This window comes from Globicephala melas, chromosome 8 (assembly GCF_963455315.2).
Source record: "Globicephala melas chromosome 8, mGloMel1.2, whole genome shotgun sequence".
Taxonomy (NCBI): Eukaryota; Metazoa; Chordata; class Mammalia; order Artiodactyla; family Delphinidae; genus Globicephala; species Globicephala melas.
The window spans coordinates 42,003,213-42,026,509 of NC_083321.1; the positions used below are offsets into that span (position 1 = coordinate 42,003,213).

Sequence of the window (23,297 nt, forward strand, 5' to 3'; positions counted from 1 at the left end):
GAATGTAAACTGATACAGCCACTATGGAGAAAGAGTATGGAGGTTCCTTAGAAAACTATAAATAAAATTATCATATGATCCAGCAGTCCCACTACTGGGCATATACCCAGAGAAAACCATAATTCAAAAAGACACATGCACCCCAATGTTCACTGCAGCACTATTTACAATAGTCAGGTCATGGAAGCAACCTAAATGCCCATCAACAGACGAATGGATAAAGAAGATGTGGTACATATATACAATGGAGTATTACTCAGCCATATAAAGAATGAAATTGCGTCATCTGTTGAGACGTGGATGGATCTAGAGACTGTCATACAGAGTGAAGTAAGTCAGAAAGAGAAAAACAAATATCGTATATTAACGCATTTATGTGGAACCTACAAAAATGGTACAGATGAACTGGTTTGCAGGGCAGAAAATGAGACACAGATGTAGAGAACAAACGTATGAACACCATGAGGGGAAAGCGACAGGGAGGTGCGGGTGGTGGTGTGATGAATTGGGTGATTGGGACTGACATGTATACATGTTAGTATATATTTTTATATTATAAAAATATAAATAAAATAAAATTCAAAAATAAAAAAAAAATAAAGAATACACCTTCCCATGCAGGGATCACGGGTTTGATCCCTGGTCGGGAAATTAAGATCCCACATGCCACAGGGCAACTAGACGTGTGCGCTGCAACTAGAGAGACGCCCACATGCCACAAATACTGAGCCCGTGCGCTCTAGTGCCTGGATGCCACAACTAGAGAAGCCCGCAATGAAGAGCCCACACGCCACAATGAAGACCCAGCGCAGCCAAACTAAAAAAATAATAAAAGACAAATAAATAAGTAAATAATGGACTTCATTTTAAAATAATTAATTTATTTAGTTATTTTTGGCTGCGTTGGGTCTTTGTTGCTGTGCGTGGGCTTTATCTAGTTGCAGCGAGCAGGGTGCTACTCTTCGTTGCGGTGCGCAGGCTTCTTATTGCGGTGGCTTCTCTTGCTGCGCAGCATGGGCTCTAGGGTGTGCAGGATCAGTAGTTGTGGCGCACGGGCTTCATTGCTGTGCGGCATGTGGGATCTTCCCGGACCAGGTCTCAAACCTGTGTCCCATGCATTGGCAGGAGGATTCTTAACCACTGCGCCATCAGGGAAGCCCAATGGTCTTCATTTTTTTGAAGAGTTTTAGATTTACAGGAAATTTGACCAGGTAGCCCAGCACGTTCCCATAAACCCACCCCTACACACAGTTTCCCCTATAGTTAGCATATTATATTAATATGGTACACTTTTCATAATTAATGAGCCAATACTGATACATTTTTATTAGTTAAAAACCGTAGTTCAAACTAACACGCCATTGTAAAGCAATTATATTCCAATAAACATGTTAAAAAAAAAAAGAAACATAGTTCAATATTTATCCTGTTCAAACTGGATGATTAAATGATTTTTGTAATTTTGTTGGCATTCAATATTATCCAATTCTCTCACATTTAAAAGCCCACTGACTTCTCTTTCACAAACCCAAAGAATGCTCAGTTTACTTGATGCATTAAAATACTTTTTAAAGAAAACGTTCCCCAAATTCTTGTTGACTTTTTAAATACTCCATTAAATGGAGCCTTATTTCTTGTTCACAGTTTTCAATATTTCTTTGGCGATCAGATTATGCAAATTAAAAGAAGAGCAGCAGTGTTATTAAAGTGCTCCATTGTTTATAGGAACTTTTAAAATATGTTCAATAAGAAAGAATTGATGAAAAGTGTTTCTCTTTAAGTACCTGTTCTTAAAAGGGATAACATTACTTATGAATGGGGAAAAAAATTCCAACTTGAAGTGGACAGTAATTATGACACTTGCCATAGCTATCTTTTCCAATGGATTTCATCCCTTGAAGAATTTGATTCTTTTACATGGATAGTCCTAAATACTTATCCAGCATGGAAACAAGTGAAATCATCATGTACAGTGTTGAAGAAGAGGGGAATCAGAATTGGTGACAATATTCTTTTTTGTCAGTGGATAGCAATTTAAAGAGTCATTGATCAAGAGATGAAATGTAATTCTGAAGAAAGGGAAAAGCAGTTCATACCGTGAAAGATGATATTATGTGCTTCAACAAATCAAATTTGAAGAGCAGTTCTTAGAGTTGATTTTATTCCAGTACATGTTCAGGATACCCGCTCATATGATAATCTTGAGCATGTTTTCACATTAATGTATGTTCAGTCCAGAAAAGAATGAAATAATTTGGATGTGGCCACTGTAGAAGCTATGTAACAATGTAATTGGAACATAGACTGTAACTGCAAGAAACCTGATAAGCAAATTCTACAAAATAGGACCTATTAAAAAAACCCAAGTCATTAGGGAAATAAAGAAAGAGGTACAGAATTCAGATATTTACTTCAGATAAACTCAAATAATTTTTATTACACATATGTCCCTTCCCTTGCAATATCTTTTTTTTTTTTTTGCGGTGCGCGGGCCTCCCACTGCTGTGGCCCCTCCCACTTCGGAGCACAGGCTCCGGACGCACAGGCTCAGCGGCGACGGCTCACGGGCCCAGCCGCTCCACGGCATGTGGGATCCTCCCAGACCGGGGCACGAACCCGTGCCCCCCGCACCGGCAGACGGACTCTCAACCACTGCGCCACCAGAGAATCCCACCATATCTTTTTTAATCTCAGTGTGCATTTGCATAGGTAATTAGAACTAATTCGAATTTAACTTCTTGTCCTGTGGGATTTTTTTAATTCCTTCTTTTTTTTTTGGCCGAGCCACACAGGGATCTTGGTTCCCTGACCAGGGATTGAATCCATGCTCTTGGCAGTGAAAGCGCTGAGTCCTAACCATTGGACCACCAGGGAATTCCCTAATTCCTTTTTTTTAAATTGTGGAAAAAACAAAAACATTTAACATGAGATTTACCCTCTTAATAAAACTTTAAATATAGAATATATTATTGTTGACTGGTATTCTGTGTTTTTATTATTGAAACTGGTGACCCTAGTGATTTCAGGATCTGAACTCAGGTCTTCTGACTCCAAATCTAGTGCTCTTTCACTATCACCTTCCCTCTAATTGATTTTGTAAAATAACCAGCCACATGAGTATGTTTGGAATTGTTTCACAGTGATTTCCCACACTTTACTGCTGCCCTAGACATCTGGAGAATGTCCCTGGCAGGGAAATATAGAATCTCAATTTCATGCCTCTCTTTGCACCCATTAGATCATTCTTTTGGACAGTTTGTTGAGTTAGGCCACGCTGAAGATTCTCTTCATTGTTGAAAGACGAAGTCAATAGCATTCTAGGTTAAGCCTTTAGAGCATCTCTGTGATGTTTGAAATGCCATGCAATCAGCTTAAAATGGGGACACAGAAAGCTACCAATTGGAATTATATGACCTTAACAGGATTCATGAAAATAATAATAATAATTATTATTATTATTTTACAGTCCAGGTCTTTTATTTTCTTTATACCCATCGTGCCATGAATTCACAGGGAATGGGCTCCAACAGTTCAGGCTCCTTTCCATTGGTTCTCACGAAATGTGCTTCTCTGGGTGGTGCAGGCTGGTGCTTCAGTTGAACCCAAGTACCTTTGTCTTTGGCTTCCTTCTTTTTCTGATCATTTTCCTTCACCCGTTTCAGGAAGCTATCTTGGCTCTTAGAGTGCTTAATATGCTCAATACGCACATTAATTCTCTTGGCAAGAATCTTGCCCTTAACTTGTTTGTTTACAAGGATGCCAACAGCATGCTGAGTAACATTGTAGACTCTCCCAGTTTTGCCATGGTAACATTTGTGGGGCATTCCTTTTTGAACAGTGCCCATTCCCTTGACATCTACAATATCACCTTTCTTGTAGATTTGCATGTGTATGGCCAAAGGAACAACTCCATGTTTTTTAAAAGACCTAGAGAACATGTAGCGGGTGCCCCTCCTCTTTCCCTTTGTGTTGGTCATTTTGGCGAATTACTGGAAGATGGCGGTTCTGGCCGAAAAGCCATGAAAATAATTATTATTGTTAGTTGTGATTTTAATCAATACCATGTATGCAGTTGACAAAATGCATTCATATATATTATTCTATGTGATCCTCACAATAACTCTGTGGAGTAGTTCATATCTATTTTTCTGTAGAAATTATGGTTCTGTGCTAAAATGACTTGGGTTGTGCAACTAATAAGTGCCAAACATTTACCCTCATCTTCCATATTCGGGTCCTGAGCGTTTCACTGCATAGTGCTGCTAGGTGGATGTGAGAAGAACATAGCTTCTAGGGCTGCCTGTCAGTTTAACTTGCATTGGAGCCCACTCTCCAGTCACACTCGGCACATTTTATTACGAACAATAGAAAGATATGCTTAGTTTTAGTTTAAATTTTACAATTCTTTGTGCAATTAGCAAATTCAAAATGGAATTTATGAACACCATAACTGCCTACTGCCTCAGAATTCTTTGCACTTCAGGGGGCTGGGCTGAAGGAGGAAGAGAGCAGATTGAGCCCAGGAGCTCAACACTCTCCATGTTTAGTACTGGGGACTCCTGGAATGAGGTGGACGCATGTGAGAGAATGGGCAAGGAACACTTACCTTTCAGATTTAGATTCAACATGCATTTTTGTTGTTGTTGTTCTGTAGGCGGGCCTCTCTCTGTTGTGGCCTCTCCCATTGCAGAGCACAGGCTCCGGACGTGCAGGCTTAGCGGCCATGGCTCACAGGCCCAGCTGCTCCACGGCATGTGAGATCTTCCGGGACTGGGGCACAAACCCGTGTCCCCTGCATCGGCAGGCGGACTCTCAACCACTGCGCCACCAGGGAAGGCCCCACATGCATTTTTTGAATGCCATTTACAGTCAAAACACTTTCACATATGATAGCTCATCTCTGAAAGCTCATAACTAAAAGGAGGGAAGGCAGTATTCTACTTTGAGTTGTAGAATTTGAGATCTGAAAAGTTAAGATACTCTAACTTAAAAAAAAAAATCACAGGAAAAAAAGTTAAGGGAGAAGATTGTGAGCAGGGAAATTGCTACTGTTTCTAGACTGGCTGATTTTAGGTGCTCAACAAATCTTTACTATGTTGGATTGAAATGGTAATTTGGACTGACATGCTGGCATTCCTAACTCAGACTCTGAGCACCCAGATCATTTGACTTAAAGCTTCACTAATGGGAAACCAATACCCCCTGCCTGCTTTATTTTCCCCACACTATTTTAAAACATAAAGAAAGAATCAAGGTACACAGACTATTGGCTCCAGTTGACTATTGGGAAGGGATGTGAAAGACATTGTATTTCTTTTTCTGATGTCATATATTGCATATAATATTCTACCAAAGGTAAAGGGAAAATGGAGCAGAACTAAGAATCTATTCCAAGGGAAGATTCACATTTACTGAGGAAAACATATTGTCTATACTCCAAATGAGAACACTTGGTCTGAAAAGTATATTTACGAGACAATAAAAGAAGAATGTTTAGAATTAGCGGTGACATCAGTGGTCTGGTCAGCTCACTGAAAAGGGTCATTAAAAATGTGAGACTTTACTTCTTCATTAAATTACTATGGCTGTCCAAATTCCTTATGGTTCCAAAAATAAAAATGAAAACTCTCAAAGCCTACTTTCCCCCCACACCTCCATTTCTTTAAGAAACAGAGGGTACAATTAAATCTCAGGGGGCTTTTGAATGAGGAACACTCAAGGACTTGTTCCAGTGCTTACCTATATCATGAGAACATTACAGAGGCATCTGCACTACTAGAAATCTTTTCAATCAGTAAAGATCCCAAGGCTTCCCGAAGTGACACCCTGGTTTACACTGTGACATTCCTTGCTGTACTTAGAAGGACTCTCTCATCCCAGGCATCCAGAATCTTTTTACCCTCAGTCCCCACCTGCAGAGATGCCTTTTTCTAACTGTGAAAACAGTGCATGTCATTTTAACACTCCTCCATTCCACATAAACATGGAGAAGGAATACAGGCAGGGATGGACGCTCACTGATAGAATGGACAAAAAGCAACAAGTAGTATTTTATTTGTGAAAGTAGCTGCATATTTCATCTTTGAAGGGCTACTCAGGTATAATGTATCCCAGGGTTTATAACAGCTTATACATATAAAGAGATCAATGGCTTATTAAACGCTGCCTATCAGAGAACCACACTTGAAATATCCATCAATAAAGATTATGGAGAAAGAAAAATAAAGAAATGAATATTATAAAAAGCAAGTGGAAAATTCAACAGTTATTATATGCTGTCCTTTAAAACATTTTTACTCATTGTCTCTAACAACAGAAACGTCTGGGGGCTGGTGAGTAGGAGGGAGGAAAATTGTGTCTGACATATTAAGAATTCAGTAGCTCAATAACCCACAGGAGAGCTTAAAGCAAAAGAGTAGGTCAACTGTTAAGACAGTCACCAATTAATCTGTTGACAAAACATGGAAGTAGGAGAACTATAGCTGGATTTCCCAGCGCTGGAAGTTTCTTCTTGATGTTAAGTTCCCAAAGCCATACTAATTCCTATTGAGCAAACAGAAGGAAAAAGTATCAGTCTCAAATTAAACCTCCCATAATGCAAGGGGAAATAACACATGGCCCTTTATCCTTACCAAATGTGAGGAGGAATACAGTAGGTTGTCTGACCCTAGCTTCAGAGAACTTGAGAGCGCTGAGAAAGGCTGAGCTTTTCAAAGGAAAAAGCTACGCTCAGCTCTTTTCTGTCACTCTGACATCAGTCTCTTGTGCCCACATAGCCCTTAGCCCTCTTATTCCTAAATGGTTTCCTTCTATCTAATGTCTACAGTCCCAGAGGCTGATGGTTCAGATAAACTATGTGCCAAATCTTGGCAGCTGTGTCTCTTTGTGGGAAGGTCAAAGTAGTACTTTACAAAATCCCAAGGACACAAAATATTACTAATGCACACATGTGTTTAGAGAGGACTACAAGATAAAACTCCTAGGCATACACACAGAAGACTTCCATAACTTGTACCATACTTACTTTTTTAGGGTCATTACCCATCTCCCCCCTCCTCCCACTAGCGTGTATTCAGTCTTCATTGCCTCTATGCCTTTGCACATGCTGTTCCTTCTTGTCCTTTCTCACCTTCTCTGATGGAAAACTCATTCATCCTTGAGAATACTTAAACTTCTCAGGAAAACAACTTGCAACAACTACAGGGAAATTAGTCACTTCTTCCTCTGTGCTTTTTGTAAGCCTCTGTTAATATGGCTATTATAACGCCTATTATATTATATTCCAATTTATATGTCAAATTTCAGGGCAAGGATCATGTCACAATCATTTAGTGATTAACACAGCCTCCGGCAGATACCTAGTATATACTCAATGCATTTTTTGAATGAATAAGCTTTGTCTGTTTTCTTCATTTTTCTGTAAAACTAGTTTAATAATGTGGTTATCTTCAATATGGCAGTTTATTCTTAAATAATTGTAATAAGAGGAAGACAGTGAAAACAGTGTGCATTACTCCTGGAAAGCTGTCAGTTATACCGAACTTACCCAAAGAAGTGGGAAAAATCTCCAAATTAAAATGTTAAACATGGCTTTATAATAACAATCAAAAAATGTGTTTATAAAACCATTTATTTTTCCAGTTCTTCTACTTCTTAACAGAGCGTAAGAAAAAATGGTACACAAACATCAGGTTTAGACTTTGCATCAGAAGAGGTCTTTTAAAGGATCAAAACAATAGATTTTTTTTTGAGTCGAAAGGGACCTCTTGGTTATCTAGTTCAACTCTCTGCTCTGTATGAATCTCTATGATATCTCTGAAAGATGCTCACCCAGCTTCTACTTGAACACTTCCAGTGATCGGGAACTCACTACTTAGGAAGATAATTGATTCTTTATTTTGACAATTACGATATCCAAGTTGAGCCCAAATCTGCCTCCTTGTAATCTTTAGCCATTGGACTCAGTCCTTCCTTCTTAAACCACAGAAGATATTCCTTCTTCCTTGTAGAAGCCCTATAAAGAATTAAAAACAGCTACATCATCATCCCAAGTCTTTTCTTTTCCAGACTTTTCCAGTTTGATTCAACTCCTTCTGATATGTCATGTTTATCAACATTTTCACCAACCTGGTTCATATCCTCCAGGCACGTTGCAGTTTGTCTCTAAGACTTCTGAAACGGAGCCTGGAACACTACTCCAAATGAGATTTGCTCAGTGTAGAGGATTCCTCAGAACAGCACTAACACATATCTTTCATTCTAGCCTCTGTACAGGTATTTGAAATTTGTACTGGCTCTCACTTGATGTAGAGTCAAAGCTTGGCAAGAGTTAGCAGGAAAGAGGATAACATGAAGCCTGGGTAGGAGCAGAGCTAAGAGAACTAATCCAATTCTGGGGCTTTAGTTGGGAGGCAAGCTGCCTAAACGAACCCTAGATATACCAAGGGGATTCAAGGGGTTTTGATCAATAGATGGGGACAAGGCTGTAGCAATATTTGAAATTAGACAGGTGGTAGCATCTTGCCTCTATTAGGTTTTGGAGCAGGCCCTCCATCACCAGGTGGGGAACATGAGAAAAAAGACCCAACTCCTGGCAAAGAGTCTGGAAAGGGTTAGGCAAATTAGAGTCAGGGAGACTGGGGTTCAAAGAAGGGCTACATTTCTAAGGGGAAACTGAGGTAGTAAGAATTAAAATAGCTCTGGAATCATAAAGACCTTTGTTGAACTCCATCTTCTTCATTTTCCAAACCTCAGTTTCCTCATGTGAAGATAATAGTATTTACTTTAAAGGATTGCTGTGAAGACTTAGTGGGATGATATATGTAAAGTCTGGCATATAGTTACTGCTTTTCAAATGTTTTTATTGCAAATTAAAATAAAAAGAGATAAAATGTAAGTTAAATGAATTTTAAAATAATTTCACCTTTGAAGCCTTTCAAATTAATTATGTACTAAGAGCATATTCTCAAAACATTTTTAACACTTCCTTTAAGAAAAGCACTATACCTATTTTTTTGAAAGATGATCAGGAATGATATGGATTGGTTGAATATGGCTTGTAAAGTAAGCATAATGTAATATGATTCATTATAATCCTCATAATAGTTGTGCCAATATTATGGTTATAAGAAATATACTTATTTTCAGATTTTACTTTCAAATAAGTGATGACTTGGCCATAAATCTCTGAAGTCAGTCTTTTTTGTAATATAAATTCACTAGTCCAGTCAGAATTACAATTCACTATTTGTTAGAAATCTTTGCATAAATCCTTTTCCCAGCCCCACACTGTTTTCCTTTTAATATCCAATTATCTAAAATTTAAGAGGAATGAGCACCGCCCCATGGGAGTGTGTGTGCTGCTCTGATCCTATAGTTAAAATTCAGAGAATTGGGAGTGACGTCATCCGTAACAATAAAAAAGCTTCTCTTGGTGTGTGGAAGACCTATATATAAAAGTCACATTTAAGGGTCTACAACTCAATTCATCAGCTTTCTCAGGTTTACTCAACTTTGAGAAAGCATCAGCTGCTAATACACCTGAAAGAAGATCGTGTCCTAAGACATTGTGTGGTGAGTAATCTTTATTTTCTCTTTTAAATTTCATATGAGTTCTTTTTTATGATCAAGCAATTATTTAATGTGTACCATTTTCTACAATGTCATGCTGCTTGTTCAAGGTAAAATGTTAAGGGAGGGTTTGAATATTATTTAATCTAAAAATGCTGTAATAAAAAATAAATTTATGCTACTAAAATATTGTTAAATCATTTATTTTTGTGATTAAAGTCTTTTGAGAGGCCTTGCTTTTTATAAACTCATCTGAAATTACATGAAAAATAATTAAAATTTGGCATGATGTGCTTTAATGGTATCTTATTAAAATTTTGAAATAAAACAGCCTAATGAGAAATGAATAATTCTGATTTAAATAATCAATGTAAATTTATTTCTCTGAGTTAAAATTCCACTTTTCCTCCAGAATTTGCTCATAGAGAGCTCAATCTGTGTACTATAGTTGGAGAAACTCAGTTTTACTGCTGAATATTTATTCCCTTTACATAAAGCCTTTTCTAATTTTCTATTCTGAAAACTGTACATGAATTTTAAGGATGTTTTACAACCATTTTTCAGCTTTTTAAATGACATTCTTGTAAGAACCTCATCTCTCTATTAAGAACAAGGAAGCAAGGCAGAGGCGTTCGGTGAATGTGACAAGGCTAGAATAGGACACCAAAGCTTCTGTCCTCTGGCTATAATGATTGTTTCTAACACAAACCAAAAATGAAGAATATTCATTTGTTCCTCCTTCAATAGCTTTATATTGCACAGTGAAAATAAATATAGTAGATTATAATGCTCCTTATGCTACTTCTAAATGATGCAGATTCCCTTTAAAATATGAGTACATAGCCACCCTATGTGTATGTTAAAATGGAGAACGTTAAGTATTAAGAAAAGGCACGTCTATGATAAAAGGCTTTGCAATTGTTGAAATGCAGATTACGGTAAGACTTTTCTATTTTGAGATGAAAAGCTTAAAAGCAAAAGAGGAATGTACTAAAAATTATACTCAAACAAAATTGTTAATAAAATAAGCTGAAAAGATAAGATACAGACAGGCATTTTATATGGAGTCAAATCTCTAAATTCATATAACAAGTAATTAATTAGATGATGTTTAAATGCTTTGACACATTCTTTTTAACGGTAGGAGAAGTGTGTGTTAATTTAGTAAAAATCTCTAAATCAGAGCCTATTCATTTGACATTTATGTTTATCATTGCGTTGAAAGGAAGTTTACTTATGAAAAAGAGATTTGCTAAGTCAACAAACACTGTTGACAATTTACCTAATTAAAAGAAGTAGGGACTTCCCTGGTGGTCCAGTTGGTAAGACTCCATGCTCCCAATGCAGGGGGCCCTGCATTGGATCCCTGGTCGGGAACTAGATCCTGCACGCATGCCGCAACTAAAGATCCCACACGCTGCAAGGAGGATCCTGCGTGCTGCAACTAAGAGCCGGCACAGCCAAAATAATAAATAAATACATAAATAAATAAATAAGAAGTAGCCATTTTCAAGCTTCTTGTGTATTTAGTCATAACACAAAATGTGGGAGGAAATTCTAAACAGTAAGGTTTTTCATTCTTCATGTAGCTTAAATTCATATATTAAAACTTGCACAAGAACTCTCAAAAAGATACCTAAGAAAGTAAAGCTAATCTGTCTGATTTCTAAGTCAAATTTTGTGTATACATAATATATACTAATTATCTGTATATATAATATATACTTATATATACTGTAAAATAAAGAGGCTGATTCCAAAAGTCTCTTATGAAAAACAATCCAATTAGTTACTGTCACACTCTGTACAAAGTTGTATGATTATAAATATAAACTACTATAAATTTAATTGTATTGTTTGGAATATTAAAAATATTTTAAATGCCTCCATTTCGCTTTTTCTTTTAGTGAAGATGATGTCTGCAAAAGACATGGTTAAAGTAATGGTTGTCATGTTCGCGGTTTGTTTTCTTGCAAGATCAGAAGGGAAGTCTGTTAAGTAAGTACCATAGCCTGTTCTGCACGGTGAGGGCATGGGAATTGGATTTTTAAGGTTGGCTTTATGATTTGGAAGAGGGGAGCTAATGGAGTGATCCTCTCTGATTCTGTTCCCTCTAGGAAGAGATCTGTGAGTGAAATACAGCTTATGCATAACCTGGGCAAGCATCTGAGCTCCATGGAAAGAGTGGAATGGCTGCGTAAGAAGTTGCAGGATGTGCACAACTTTGTTGCTCTCGGAACTTCTATAGCTTACAGAGATGGTAGTTCCCAGAGACCCCGAAAAAAGGAAGACAATGTCCTGGTTGAGAGCCATCAAAAAAGTCTTGGAGAAGCAGACAAAGCTGATGTGGATGTATTAATTAAAGCTAAACCCCAGTGAAAACAGATATGATCAGAGCACTGCTCTAGACAGCATAGGGCAACAACATTACATGCTGCTAATGTTTTCAAGCTCTATTAAGATTAAGTGCCAATATTTCTAATATTACCAAACTTTATGTGTAATCTATTGCTAACTGTGGTAGCAGCAATTTTAATTGATTATTTTGATTTTACTTTTATTCATCTAAGAGCTCTTTTAATAATTCTATTTCTATTGATTCTAAATAAATGAAGTTAAGTATTTCTTCCCTGTTATAAAAATATCTTTTGGTTATGAGTAACACCAATATGTTTAAATTGAATGTGACTAAGAAGAACAACACAAATTTTTTCTAACCCTATGTCTAACATTCTGATATTTTGAAATTATCCTTTAAATATTATCAAAGTACCAGGTCCCCGAATCATCACTAGCTAGTTACTATTGTCCTCTTCATTTCAGGAAAGGAAATGAAATGCCCCTGGTCATATTCCTAGTCTGGACCCCAAATTGCAAGGAATAGAATTTTTGTGTTTCATAGAATACAACTTTGTTCATTTGTCCTTCCTCACACGCATTTCTAACAAAACGGACTGACTTAACCAAAGACAATTTTGAATATCAATGGGCATTATGGGGAACTTTTGAAATCCCCAGACTCAACGTTCTTAAAACCAAATTGGACTACCATAGCTCTAAGATTTCCAAAACTGAATGAAATGCCTATTTTGATTGGTATTATGAGGCCTCCAATATCACCAGGACCCTAAAATAGCCTCTCTGCAAAATAGGATTTTAAGGTTAACTGAGGCAAACAAGCAATTAAAGAAAGATGAAGTGGCTTCGGAAGCCTCGTGCTCCTCTTCCTTGGCGCCTTGTGCTCAGGCTTCACGTCCGGCGCCATCTTCCTCCTTCCCTTCTATACTTCTATACCCACACCTCCTCCACACCCTCAGCTCCCCCTTACTAATTCTCTCATTGAACTTTCATATTTCTTTGAAACCCTCCCCACTCCTTTTTCCTCTGAACTTATCAGAACCTGTCCCCTTAACATTAAGCCTTCTGAGGATCCAGAGACTAAACCCTGAATTTCTTATATTCCCTGGACTAAAGCTAAACTGTGAGCCACAGTCAAATATTTTCCCAAAGTAACCGAAGATCTTCACAGATTTGCTGAGGAATTTAATAGAGTCTTTCAAACTTGTCAACCTGGTTTCTCTGATTTAAATCAGTTAGTTCATATGCTTGTTGGTAAAGGCCCAGCCCAGCACTGCATGAAAACTGGTAATTGGGAAAATCCTGAAAGTCTCTAGAATCACAACTGGGAGACCAGCTTGCTAACTTATTATACGATCAAGCTTGGACAGTTGCTAGGCAACTTCATGAAGCAACTCCTAGGCCTTTTCCAAAGCCTGTTGATTGCAGCAAAATTTAGGTTTGCACAAAAAAATCAGATGAATCTGTTCATGACTATTACAATTGACTTCAGATTACTTTTAAAGAAAATTCTGGTCTTCCTTCAGATGTTTATTCCACCTGGGTAGCTTTTAACTCTATGTTTATTAATGGGCTGAACCAGGACCTTTCCCTTCTAGTAAAAAGGATCAGGATGGAATGGGAAAATATGTCCACTCCAGACTTAGTTAATCTGACAAACTTACTCTCTTGCACTCTAGATGATTCACCGAAAAGAAAGACCACTAGGGAATTCCCTGGCTGTCCAGTGGTTAGGACTCCACGCTTCCACTGCCATGGCCCAGGTTCGATCCCTGGTCGGGGAACTAAGATCCCACAAGCTGTGTGGAGTGTCCAAAAAAGACCCCAAAAAACAAAACCAAAAAAAACCACACTAAAATTCTTCAACTCCAGCAAATAAAAACCCCTAAACAAAAACAAAACCCTCCTAGTTTCTGCTATTATTGCAAAAAGCTAGGACACTGGAAAAGAGATTGTTATACCTTTAAGTGCTTTAGGCACCTTCAGCCCTCTAACAAGCCTTTCCAACGTCCTCCCAATTCTCAATGATGGGGCTCTGAGAAACTACAGGGGCTCTTCCCAATCATCCCTCTTAATCTGCTTGGAGAAACGTCTCTCCAGATTGGGTATGAATCTGTTCCAGTCCTAACTGACACCAGAGCCACACTCTCGGTGCTTGACTCCACTACTATGAAATAGCCCCTGCCTCGAAGTACTAAAACAGTTCAAATAGTGGGGATCTCTAATCAACTGCAAGAGATGCCTCTCCCTGAACTTATTTCCTTTTGTTTGGCCCTTTGAGAGATACATGCCTTTTTCTCCTTAGTTCCTCAACCCCATCCATCTATCAGGCTGAGACTTCTTAGAGAAGTATCATGCTGGAATTTCTTTCTTCCAAAGGGAGAAAAAAAAAATCATAAAGGGAATTCCCAGGCAGTCCAGTGGTTAGGACTCCACGCTTTCACTGCCAAGGGCCTTGGTCAGGGAACAAAAATCCCACAAGCCACACAGTGCGGCAAAAAAAAAAAAAAATTGCAAAGGTAGAAATAATTCTAGAACTTCAGAGTAGTCATTGAAATAACAAACCAGGTGAATTAAATGACCCCTTGACATCTTTTATTTGCTCCATCTCTAATGATTCTAGAGCTGATTCTGGAAACACTGATAGTTTGTCCCTATCAATCCAGCTACCATCTTTATTATGGGCAAAATCTCCAACTGATATTGGCAAAATTCACAGCACACCTCCCATCAATATTCAAATAGATCTCTCAAAACCTCTGCTCAGAATTAATCAATATTCTATAGGAAAGAATCTCTAAAAAGCATAAAGCCCATAACAGAAGATTACAAGGGCCAAGGCATCATTATCCCTTGCACTAGCCCCTGCAATACTCCCATTTTGCTAGTGAGAAAACCTAAGGGCCAAGGGTAGATGCTTGTCCAGGACCTTTGAGCAATAAACAACATTGTTATCCCTCAACACCCTGTTGTTCCTAATATCCATTACTAATATCCACTCCCACTGAAAGCAATTTCTTTACAGTAATTGATTTATGCAGTACATTCTTTAGTATTCCAGTTGATGAAACTAGCCAATACGTTTTTTTTTTTTTTTTTTAATTTTTGGCTGCGTTGGGTCTTTGTTGCTGTGCACAGGCTTTCTCTAGTTGCGGCGAGAGGGGGCTACTCTTCATTGCAATGCGCAGGCTTCTCAGCGCGGTGGCATCTCTTGTTGTGGAGCACAGGCTCTAGGTGTGTGGGCTTCAGTAGTTGCAGCATACAGGCTCAGTAGTTGCGGCATGCAGGCACTAGAGCGTGCGGGCTTCAGTAGTTGTGGCTTGTAGGCTCTAGAGTGCAGGCTCAGTAGTTGTGGTGCACGGGCTTAGTTGATCGCGGCATATGGGTTCTTCCCAGACCAGGGATCAAACCCGTGTCCCCTGCATTGGCAGGCAGATTCTTAACCACTGCGCCACCAGGGAAGTCCCCTAGCCAATAACTTTTTTTACTTCACTTGGTAAGAAAAACAGTTCACATGGGCAGTAATGCCTCAGCCCTTACTTATTTCTCACAAATCCTGAAGGCTTATCCAGGTGATAAAAAGTTCCCTAGAAGTTCTATTTTGTTGTAACTTGTGAAAGAAATCTCTGTGCTCTCCTTCTCAAGCCTCTTCACCGGAAGGCAGCATCCATATGTCAAAGCTTTTAGCCTTAAAGAGACATAACATTGTCAAGGAAAAAAATCAGTTTGCCCAAACCCAGGTTTCATATTTAGGGCATCTGATATCAGAACAAGGACCACACCCAGATCCAGATAGACTTCGTGGTGTCCTAAGTTTCCAAAAACCCAAAACTAAGTGCCAACTGCTAGTTGCTTGTTGCCAAAATTGGATTCCAAATTTCTCTTTTATGGCCAAAACTCTGTATGTTTTACTAAGCAATAACAACTCCAATCCAATTTGATGGGAAGAACCAGACAACATAGCTTTTAAGGCCTTAAAGGAGAGTTTGATGAACCTGCCTGTGTTTGGACATCCCAGTTATCAAATTCTCTTTTTCCTTTTGTATATGAAAAGGAAGGCAATGCCCTGAGGGTACTCACCCAAAAACACTGGGACCACCATTGACCCATATGGTATTATAGCCAATAACTGGACCCTGTGGCATGGAGATACCCTTCTTGCCTTAGAACAATTACTGTCTCTGCCCTTTTGGTTAAGGCCACAAGAAAGTTATTGTGGGATCCCCATTACCCATTTTTATACCTCATGCAGTAGAAGGCCTCCCCAATTCTCATTACACTCAACCTTTCTCAGTGAGCCCCCTCAACTCCTATGAAGCCCTTTTGTTAACTACTCCTCATGTAACTCTTTTACAGTGTAATAACTTTAATCCTGGTACTCTTCTTCCCACCATCACCAATGACATCTCTCATGATTGCCTAACGCTGATGGATCACCTCCTGACTCCTGGTGATAATCTACAGGCAATTCCTCTGGGTAACACTGGCTTTTCATGGTTCACTGATGGTTCTTACTTAAAAGGTGACAATGGTAAATACTGTGCTGTTTAGTCTATTGCAACTCCTTTTGATACTGATGAGGCACCATCTATACGTATGACTACTTTGGCCCAACAGCCTGAATTATATACCATTACACAGGCTTGTACTTTAGTCAAGGGCAAAACTTCTAATATTTATACTGATAGCAGATATGCTTTCAGAGTAGTTCATGATTTTGGACTGTTTTACAAGCAATGTGGCTTCCTTTCTTCCAGCAGATATAAAATTTTAAATGGCCCCTTTGTTCAGGAATTCTTGGATGTAACGCTTTTACCCTCCACTTTAGCTGTTATTAAGATTCCAGAGCATTCTATTTTTTTTTAAATTTATTTTGGCTGCGGTAGGTCTTAGCTGTGGCACGCGGGATCTTTTAGTTGCAGCATGTGGGCTTCTTAGTAGCGGCATGTGGACTCTTAGTTGCGGCATGCATGTGGGATCTAGTTCCCCGACCAGGGATCAAACCCAGGCCCCCTGCATTGGGAGCTCGGAGTCTTACCCACTGGACTACACGGGAAGTCCCAAGATTCCAGGGCATTCTAAACATGACTCCTGGAAGTAAATCTCCGTGCTGGAATTTCCACAAGGAATGCTGCCCTTAAAGGAACCAAGAGCAATCAGACCTCTGTCATGGTCCAAAGAGATATTTCCCCAAATGACAAGTTAGAAAAACTGGTTAGAGAAGCCCAACAGTTGGCCTCAGAAAAGAAGAAACAGGTTGAAAATTCACAGTTGTTGGTTTGAAAAAAGAGAAAGCTCTGATTCAAACCAAATAACATTCTAGTCCTACCAGAAACCCTAAAAATCCCATTGCTAGCCACTGTACATGCATTAAACCATTGGTCTATTCATAAAATGATAGCATTCATGAGACAATATTGGTGGAGAAACATTAACAAAGTCACAAAATAGTGCCTGCCTCACTTGTCGCACTTGTTATAAATACAATCCAGGAAGCCTGTTTGTACTGCTCTCAGACATTTTAAACTGCCTCATGGACCGTTTGAGTTCTGCCCAATGGGTTTCATACAACTTCCTCCATCTCATGGATATACATATGTTTTAGTCATGGCATGTATGTTTTCACACCAGACTGACGGACTACTGCCTGCTCTGTGACTAAAGTCCTTTTGGATATGATTATCCTTACCTGGGGAACTCCTCTTAAACTTCATAATGATCAAGGAACCCATTTTTACTGTTCATGTATTTCGACCAGTCTGCTCTGTTTGGCTGGTTTTACAACAACTTCACTGTGTTTATCACCTTCAATCCTCTGGTTTAGTTGAAGGTACACAGCATTATTGAGTCAACTGACAAAATGTGTAGAGGCCTTCCAAATACCTTGGCCAAAAGCCTTGCTGGTGGTCCTTCTAAATCTCAGATCTACCTCTTTTGGAACTCATAAACTCTCACCCTTTGGGATAGTCAGAGGATGCCCAGTGTACTTGGCTCCTGCCTCTTTTGACCCACAAGAGATGAAAGATACTCCAATATTGCAAAGGTCTAATTGCTTCTACTACAAATAACTATGTTTGATAGAGCAATCTTTTCACAGAGCATTCTTGGGAGAGGAAGACCTTAAGCATCCTACCCTGCAAGCTGGAAAATGCACCTCCAGAAAGACTCTCTTCAACCTTGCTGGAAAGGCCCCTATCAGGTACTGCAAACTAATCCTGTGCTGCCAAACTCCAGGGAATAAACTCTGAGAACATGTGACACACCTAAAGAAAACACCAAACACTGACTGGACCTACACATTATCTAGTGACCTGAAAGTAAAGATTTCCTGGAATTGAAGCAGACAATATCTGATGAGATAGCTTTCCAAAGATATCTGGACCAGGCCTGTTGGAAGTTTGTCTGCCAAACCGTTGATGATGACGTAATGCTTCAGGTGATCTCCAATGCCTAATATCTTGATAATATATAAACTTTAAATTCAAAGTGCCTGGGAGTTCTCTCTCTCACCCTCCTGGTTACTCAAATGTGACTTCAATAGGTTTCCACTCTGTGTTCTTTCCCTCTGATGTGAGACATTATACCCAGGAAAAGTCCTTCCTGGCATTGAGGGACAGGGAGCTGCTGAAACGAGAAAACCTGACTCGATCAATGATACTTTCAAAGAAATATCTTGATTAAAAGAGGGAAATGTAAAAAATTAATAAACAGAAACCTCAAGTAGTCAGGAAACCAGAAGAGGGAGCTCTCACGCCCTGCTACCAAAGTAGGACCCAACTGGAAGAAGAAAGACCTCCTCTTCTTTCCTGGCAACAACTCAGCCAATAAAAAGCCCTGGACTGTTTGTTTATTATAGCCCTCCCAACATCCTTTTGCCTTCTGAGAAAGAGTTCTCCTTCCCTTGCTATGTGAGGACTTACATGTTGCTCTCCATGGTGGCAGACCCTGAATTGTAATTCTTTGCTTAACACAAATAAACTTTTTTTTGCTGGGGAAATAACTAGGTTTATTTTAGCTCAACACCTTAAACTGTGAGCCTCCTGGGTCTAGTTCAACATCATCCTGAGCAAAGCTCAGTATGTAAATTAAGTTAGGTTTTAAAATCAATTATTTGTTTTTGTAATTCTTAGATAGTTTTCCCAATCATATAAACTCCTGGTAATATCAGGAAAGCTTGGGGATATATGATGCATCAGTTTCACCCTATATGCTCTTCTTTGGGGATAAGACATAACATATCTCTTTGAAAGGACTGTGGCCAAACTGCAACATCTGTAGCATTCTTGGCACAGATCTTCATGGGTTGTACATTTTCACCTTCTCTTGAGATCCCCAGGAAAAAGGGTGGGCACAGGAGACTCCAAGGTAAGACACATTTTTCATTCTCACCAAGAACTTTTTGAGCAGTGTATTCACTAACTGAACGAACTTTTTGGCCAACTCAATATTTGTGAAGATATATAAATGAAAACCATCAGAGGCATGGAAAAATAAAATGGCTTTCAGGTCCCAGTCCAGAAAAATCCTCACCTCTGTAAGTCTGAGTTCACGTGGAGAACAGTCCTGGTTTCTGTACTGGCAGTGACTTAATGTCTCCTCCTGAGGCTCACAACCCAGAACCCCAGACCTGAAGATACCAGGAAAGGGCAATCATGATATGCAGGATCCCTGCAAACAACCACAGCCAATTCCAGTGTTTCTCCAACTTCCACCTCCTAATAACGTCAGTCAGAGGTGAAGCAGGATGACCCCAGCACACAAGAAGCAGAGATAAATGTTTTGGCATTCTCTGGTTGTCTTGTCTGAACCTACCCATATTCAATGCTCTGCAGGTCATTAAGAGAATAAGAGGATGTCACTGGCTATCACCAGAGCTAGAGTCATTTTCACATAGAATCTCAGCACAGACATCATCACTTAGATCTCAGTCTCACCAGTTTCCCCAGGGCCATGCTGGTCTGGATCCTCTGGATCTAGGAGATGTCAAGACACTGGAGACAAGAGAAAAGACTGTCCTGATGCCTAAGGCAGGAGAAACAGAAGTTATGTTTGCAGAATGTCAAACAGCGATCTTGGAAATAGTTCAGGCAGGTGAAATGTGTTGATTCTTTTCTGAGTTTTTCTGCCATGGCCATCATTTCAATACGGCTGTTATTAGTTTTGTGCTTCTCTGGGGTGCTGCAACTTCTTAACTGGATCCTAGACTTCTCATGAAGGTATTTTGCTCTGTATATTATTGCTAAATCAGTGTTTCTGTGAGGAACCAAGGCCTAGGACTTCCTATTCCACCATCTTGCTGATGTTACTAACATAGGTTTATTTTTGAGCTCTATGTGTTTATTCTGTTATATTGATGTATTTGTTCTTGCAGTATAAAGTACACACACACACACACACACACACACATATCCTTCTTTATAGACCTTTATTCTACCATTCAATATTTACACTGAATTTGTTGGGTTCTCTTCTAAAAAAATCCAGCTGCAATTTTGATTGGGATTGTATTAAAATTATGTTAATTTTAGGAATAATTGTCATCTTTATTATATCGTCCTATTCATCAACATAGTAAGCCTTTTCACGTATTCTGACCTACTTTAATACCTTTTAAATAGAGTTTAAACATTTTCTCTAGAAAATCTTATGTATCCTTTGTTAATCGCTAAATTCTATATGGTTTACTGTGAAAGTTATATAAATGTTTATTATATTTTTAATTGGTTATTTTTGGTATAGAGAAACATTGTTCATTTTCCTAATTTTCTCTTATAACCAATAAACTTGCTGAACTGTCTTATTAATTCTAATAACTTATGTCTTGTTTACATTCTTTTCTATGTAGATGATCATATAATCTCAAATAATGACACTTTTATCTCTTTTCTCCCTGTGATTACACTTTGTTTTTCATTTCTTATAGTAGTATCTGGCACCTCAGTACCATGCTACTGAATGATGCTACTGGGTTTCTTTATCATATTCTGGACCTTAATGGTAACGTGTATGTAATTTCTCAACAAGAGAATGGTTTTTAACATATTGATGACATTCCCTTCTATAACTAGTTTTCTAAGGGTTCTTTTGAAATTATAAAAGAACTTTATAAAATGCTGTTTCTCCAAAAATATGTAACTTTTCACTTTTAGTCGATTAATGTAATAAATCAAATATTTTTGCATGCCTGGAATAAAATCTACTTGATATTGACGTGTTTTTACTTTTTAAAATAGTAAAATTTATTGTACATACAAAATTTCTTGTACAGGACTTCCCAGGTGGTGCAGTGGTTGGGAATCTGCCTGCCAATGCAGGAGACACGGGTTTGAGCCCTGGTCCGGGAGGATCCCACATGCCGCGGAGCAACTAAGCCTGTGTGCCACAGCTACTGACCTGCACGCCACAACTACTGAAGCCTGAGCTGTGCCTAGAGCCCGTGCTCCACAACAAGAGAAGCCACCACAATGAGAAGCCCATGCACCACAACGAAGAGTAGCCACTGCTTGCCACAACTAGAGAAAGCCCACACACAGCAACGAAGACCCAACACAGCCAAAAATAAATAAGTAAATAAATAAATTTATTAAAAAAATTTGTACATATATGTAGATTTTTTAAGGAAAAAACACGCATGACTCATTATTCAGATTGTGAAATAGAATATTGCTAGTACCTCAGAAATTCCTGTAAGTTCTTCTCTGTTCATATCTCTTTCATCCTCACTTCCTTATTTTTATATTTATCATTATTCTTTTGCTTTTCTTTATAGAAAGTCAATATCCCTTGGTTAGATTGGATAGTCTAATATGTATATTTCAAATATATGCTGTTGCATAGCATAGGCTCTGTCTTTCCAGCCTGTGGCATCTATTTTCTCACCATCCACTATGGCTAAGCCCCTGCTCCATATTTTTAGATTTTTACCAGTCAGCACCCCATTTAAAGGTACTCATTTCAGAATTAGTTAGGGTGAGCAAATTGCTGTAAAAAATAGTTCCCAAATATATAACCACCTAAATTAAATAGAAGTTTCTTTCTTATTCACATAATATTACTGGAATGTTATATTACTGGTCAGGTGAACAATTCAATAGGGTAGCCAGAGACTCAACTTCTACCATGGTAGCCCTAAGGTTGTCTCCTCTCTAGATAACTGTATGTGGAAAAGGTAGGAATGCCATGTGGGAAGTTTTTACTGGTCAGGCCTGGAAAGGTGACATCATCTCTTCCTATTTCATTAATTATATTGTAGTCATGCAACCATACCTAATATTTTAAAGTGGGGTGGGGTGGGGCAGCTGAAAAATGTAGTCTCTGGCTGCATAGATACTTCCCAGTGACAACTCTGTACTAGGAAAGCACAGGTTTTGGTGACATATCTATCACAGTTCATATATATATATAAAACATTCTGTGTGTGTGTGTGTGTGTATATATATATCTTAAAAATTTTTTGTCTGGTTTTGGACAAAATGTCCAAATTTACCATATTATTTACCATATTTAGTATTTTGCATTCTGTTCTTTTCACTTGTGAGATTCATCTCTATTGATGCATGTAGCTGTAGTTATTTTTTTTTTTTTTTTTTTTTTTTTGCGTTATGCGGGCCTCTCACTGTTGTGGCCTCTCTCGTTGCGGAGCACAGGCTCCGGATGCACAGGCTTAGCAGCCATGGCTCACGGGCCCAGCCGCTCCGCGGCATGTGGGATCTTCCCGGACCGGGGCACGAACCCATGTCCCCTGCATCGGCAGGCAGACTCTCAACCACTGCGCCACCAGGGAAGCCCTGTAGTTATTTTAATTGTGTAGTATTTCATTGTAAAGTATACTTCAGTTTATTTATGCATTTATTCTTAATGGATATCTGGGTTGTTTTCAGTTTTGAGCTATTACTGACAATGAGCATTCTTTTAGATGTCTTTTACACCTGTAAGAGTTTCCTTAGGATATGTACCTAGAAATGGAATTGCATGTTCCACTTTTCTAGGAGATGCTAACCTATTTTCCACAGTGGTTGTAACAGTTTATATCTCATGCCTCCAGCAACGTATGAAAGTTCCTCTTGCTCTACATTCTTGCCAATGCCAAGTATTGCAAGACTTTCAAAATTTTGCCAATATAATGGGCATCTCATTGTTCTTTTTTTTTTTTTTGCAGTACACGGGCCTCTCACTGTTGTGGCCTCTCCCGTTGTGGAGAACAAGCTCCGGACGCGCAGGCTCAGCGGCCATGGCTCACGGTCTGCGGCATGTGGGATCTTCCCGGACCGGGGCATGAACCCGTGTCCCCTGCATCGGCAGGCGGACTCTCAACCACTGCGCCGCCAGGGAAGCCCCTCATTGATCTTTTAATTTGATTTCCCAGGTTA

General features: G+C 38.9%; 2 protein-coding genes across 2 annotated transcripts; one reads left to right on the top strand and one right to left on the bottom strand.

Moving 5' to 3' along the window:
• Window positions 1–3,485: 3,485 nt before the first annotated feature.
• On the bottom strand, window positions 3,486–3,997 carry LOC115839587 (large ribosomal subunit protein eL21-like). Its single transcript, XM_060304436.1, has one exon. The coding sequence runs from the start codon at window positions 3,975–3,977 to the stop codon at window positions 3,486–3,488; it is 492 nt and encodes a 163-aa protein (XP_060160419.1). The 5' UTR covers window positions 3,978–3,997.
• Window positions 3,998–4,946: 949 nt separating this feature from the next.
• Window positions 4,947–12,192, top strand: PTH (parathyroid hormone). The gene is made up of 3 exons (XM_060303482.1): window positions 4,947–9,573; window positions 11,478–11,568; window positions 11,688–12,192. Exons 2-3 carry the CDS (start codon window positions 11,483–11,485, stop codon window positions 11,947–11,949), a joined length of 348 nt encoding a protein of 115 aa, XP_060159465.1. The 5' UTR covers window positions 4,947–9,573; window positions 11,478–11,482; the 3' UTR covers window positions 11,950–12,192.
• The last annotated feature ends 11,105 nt before the right edge of the window (window positions 12,193–23,297 follow it).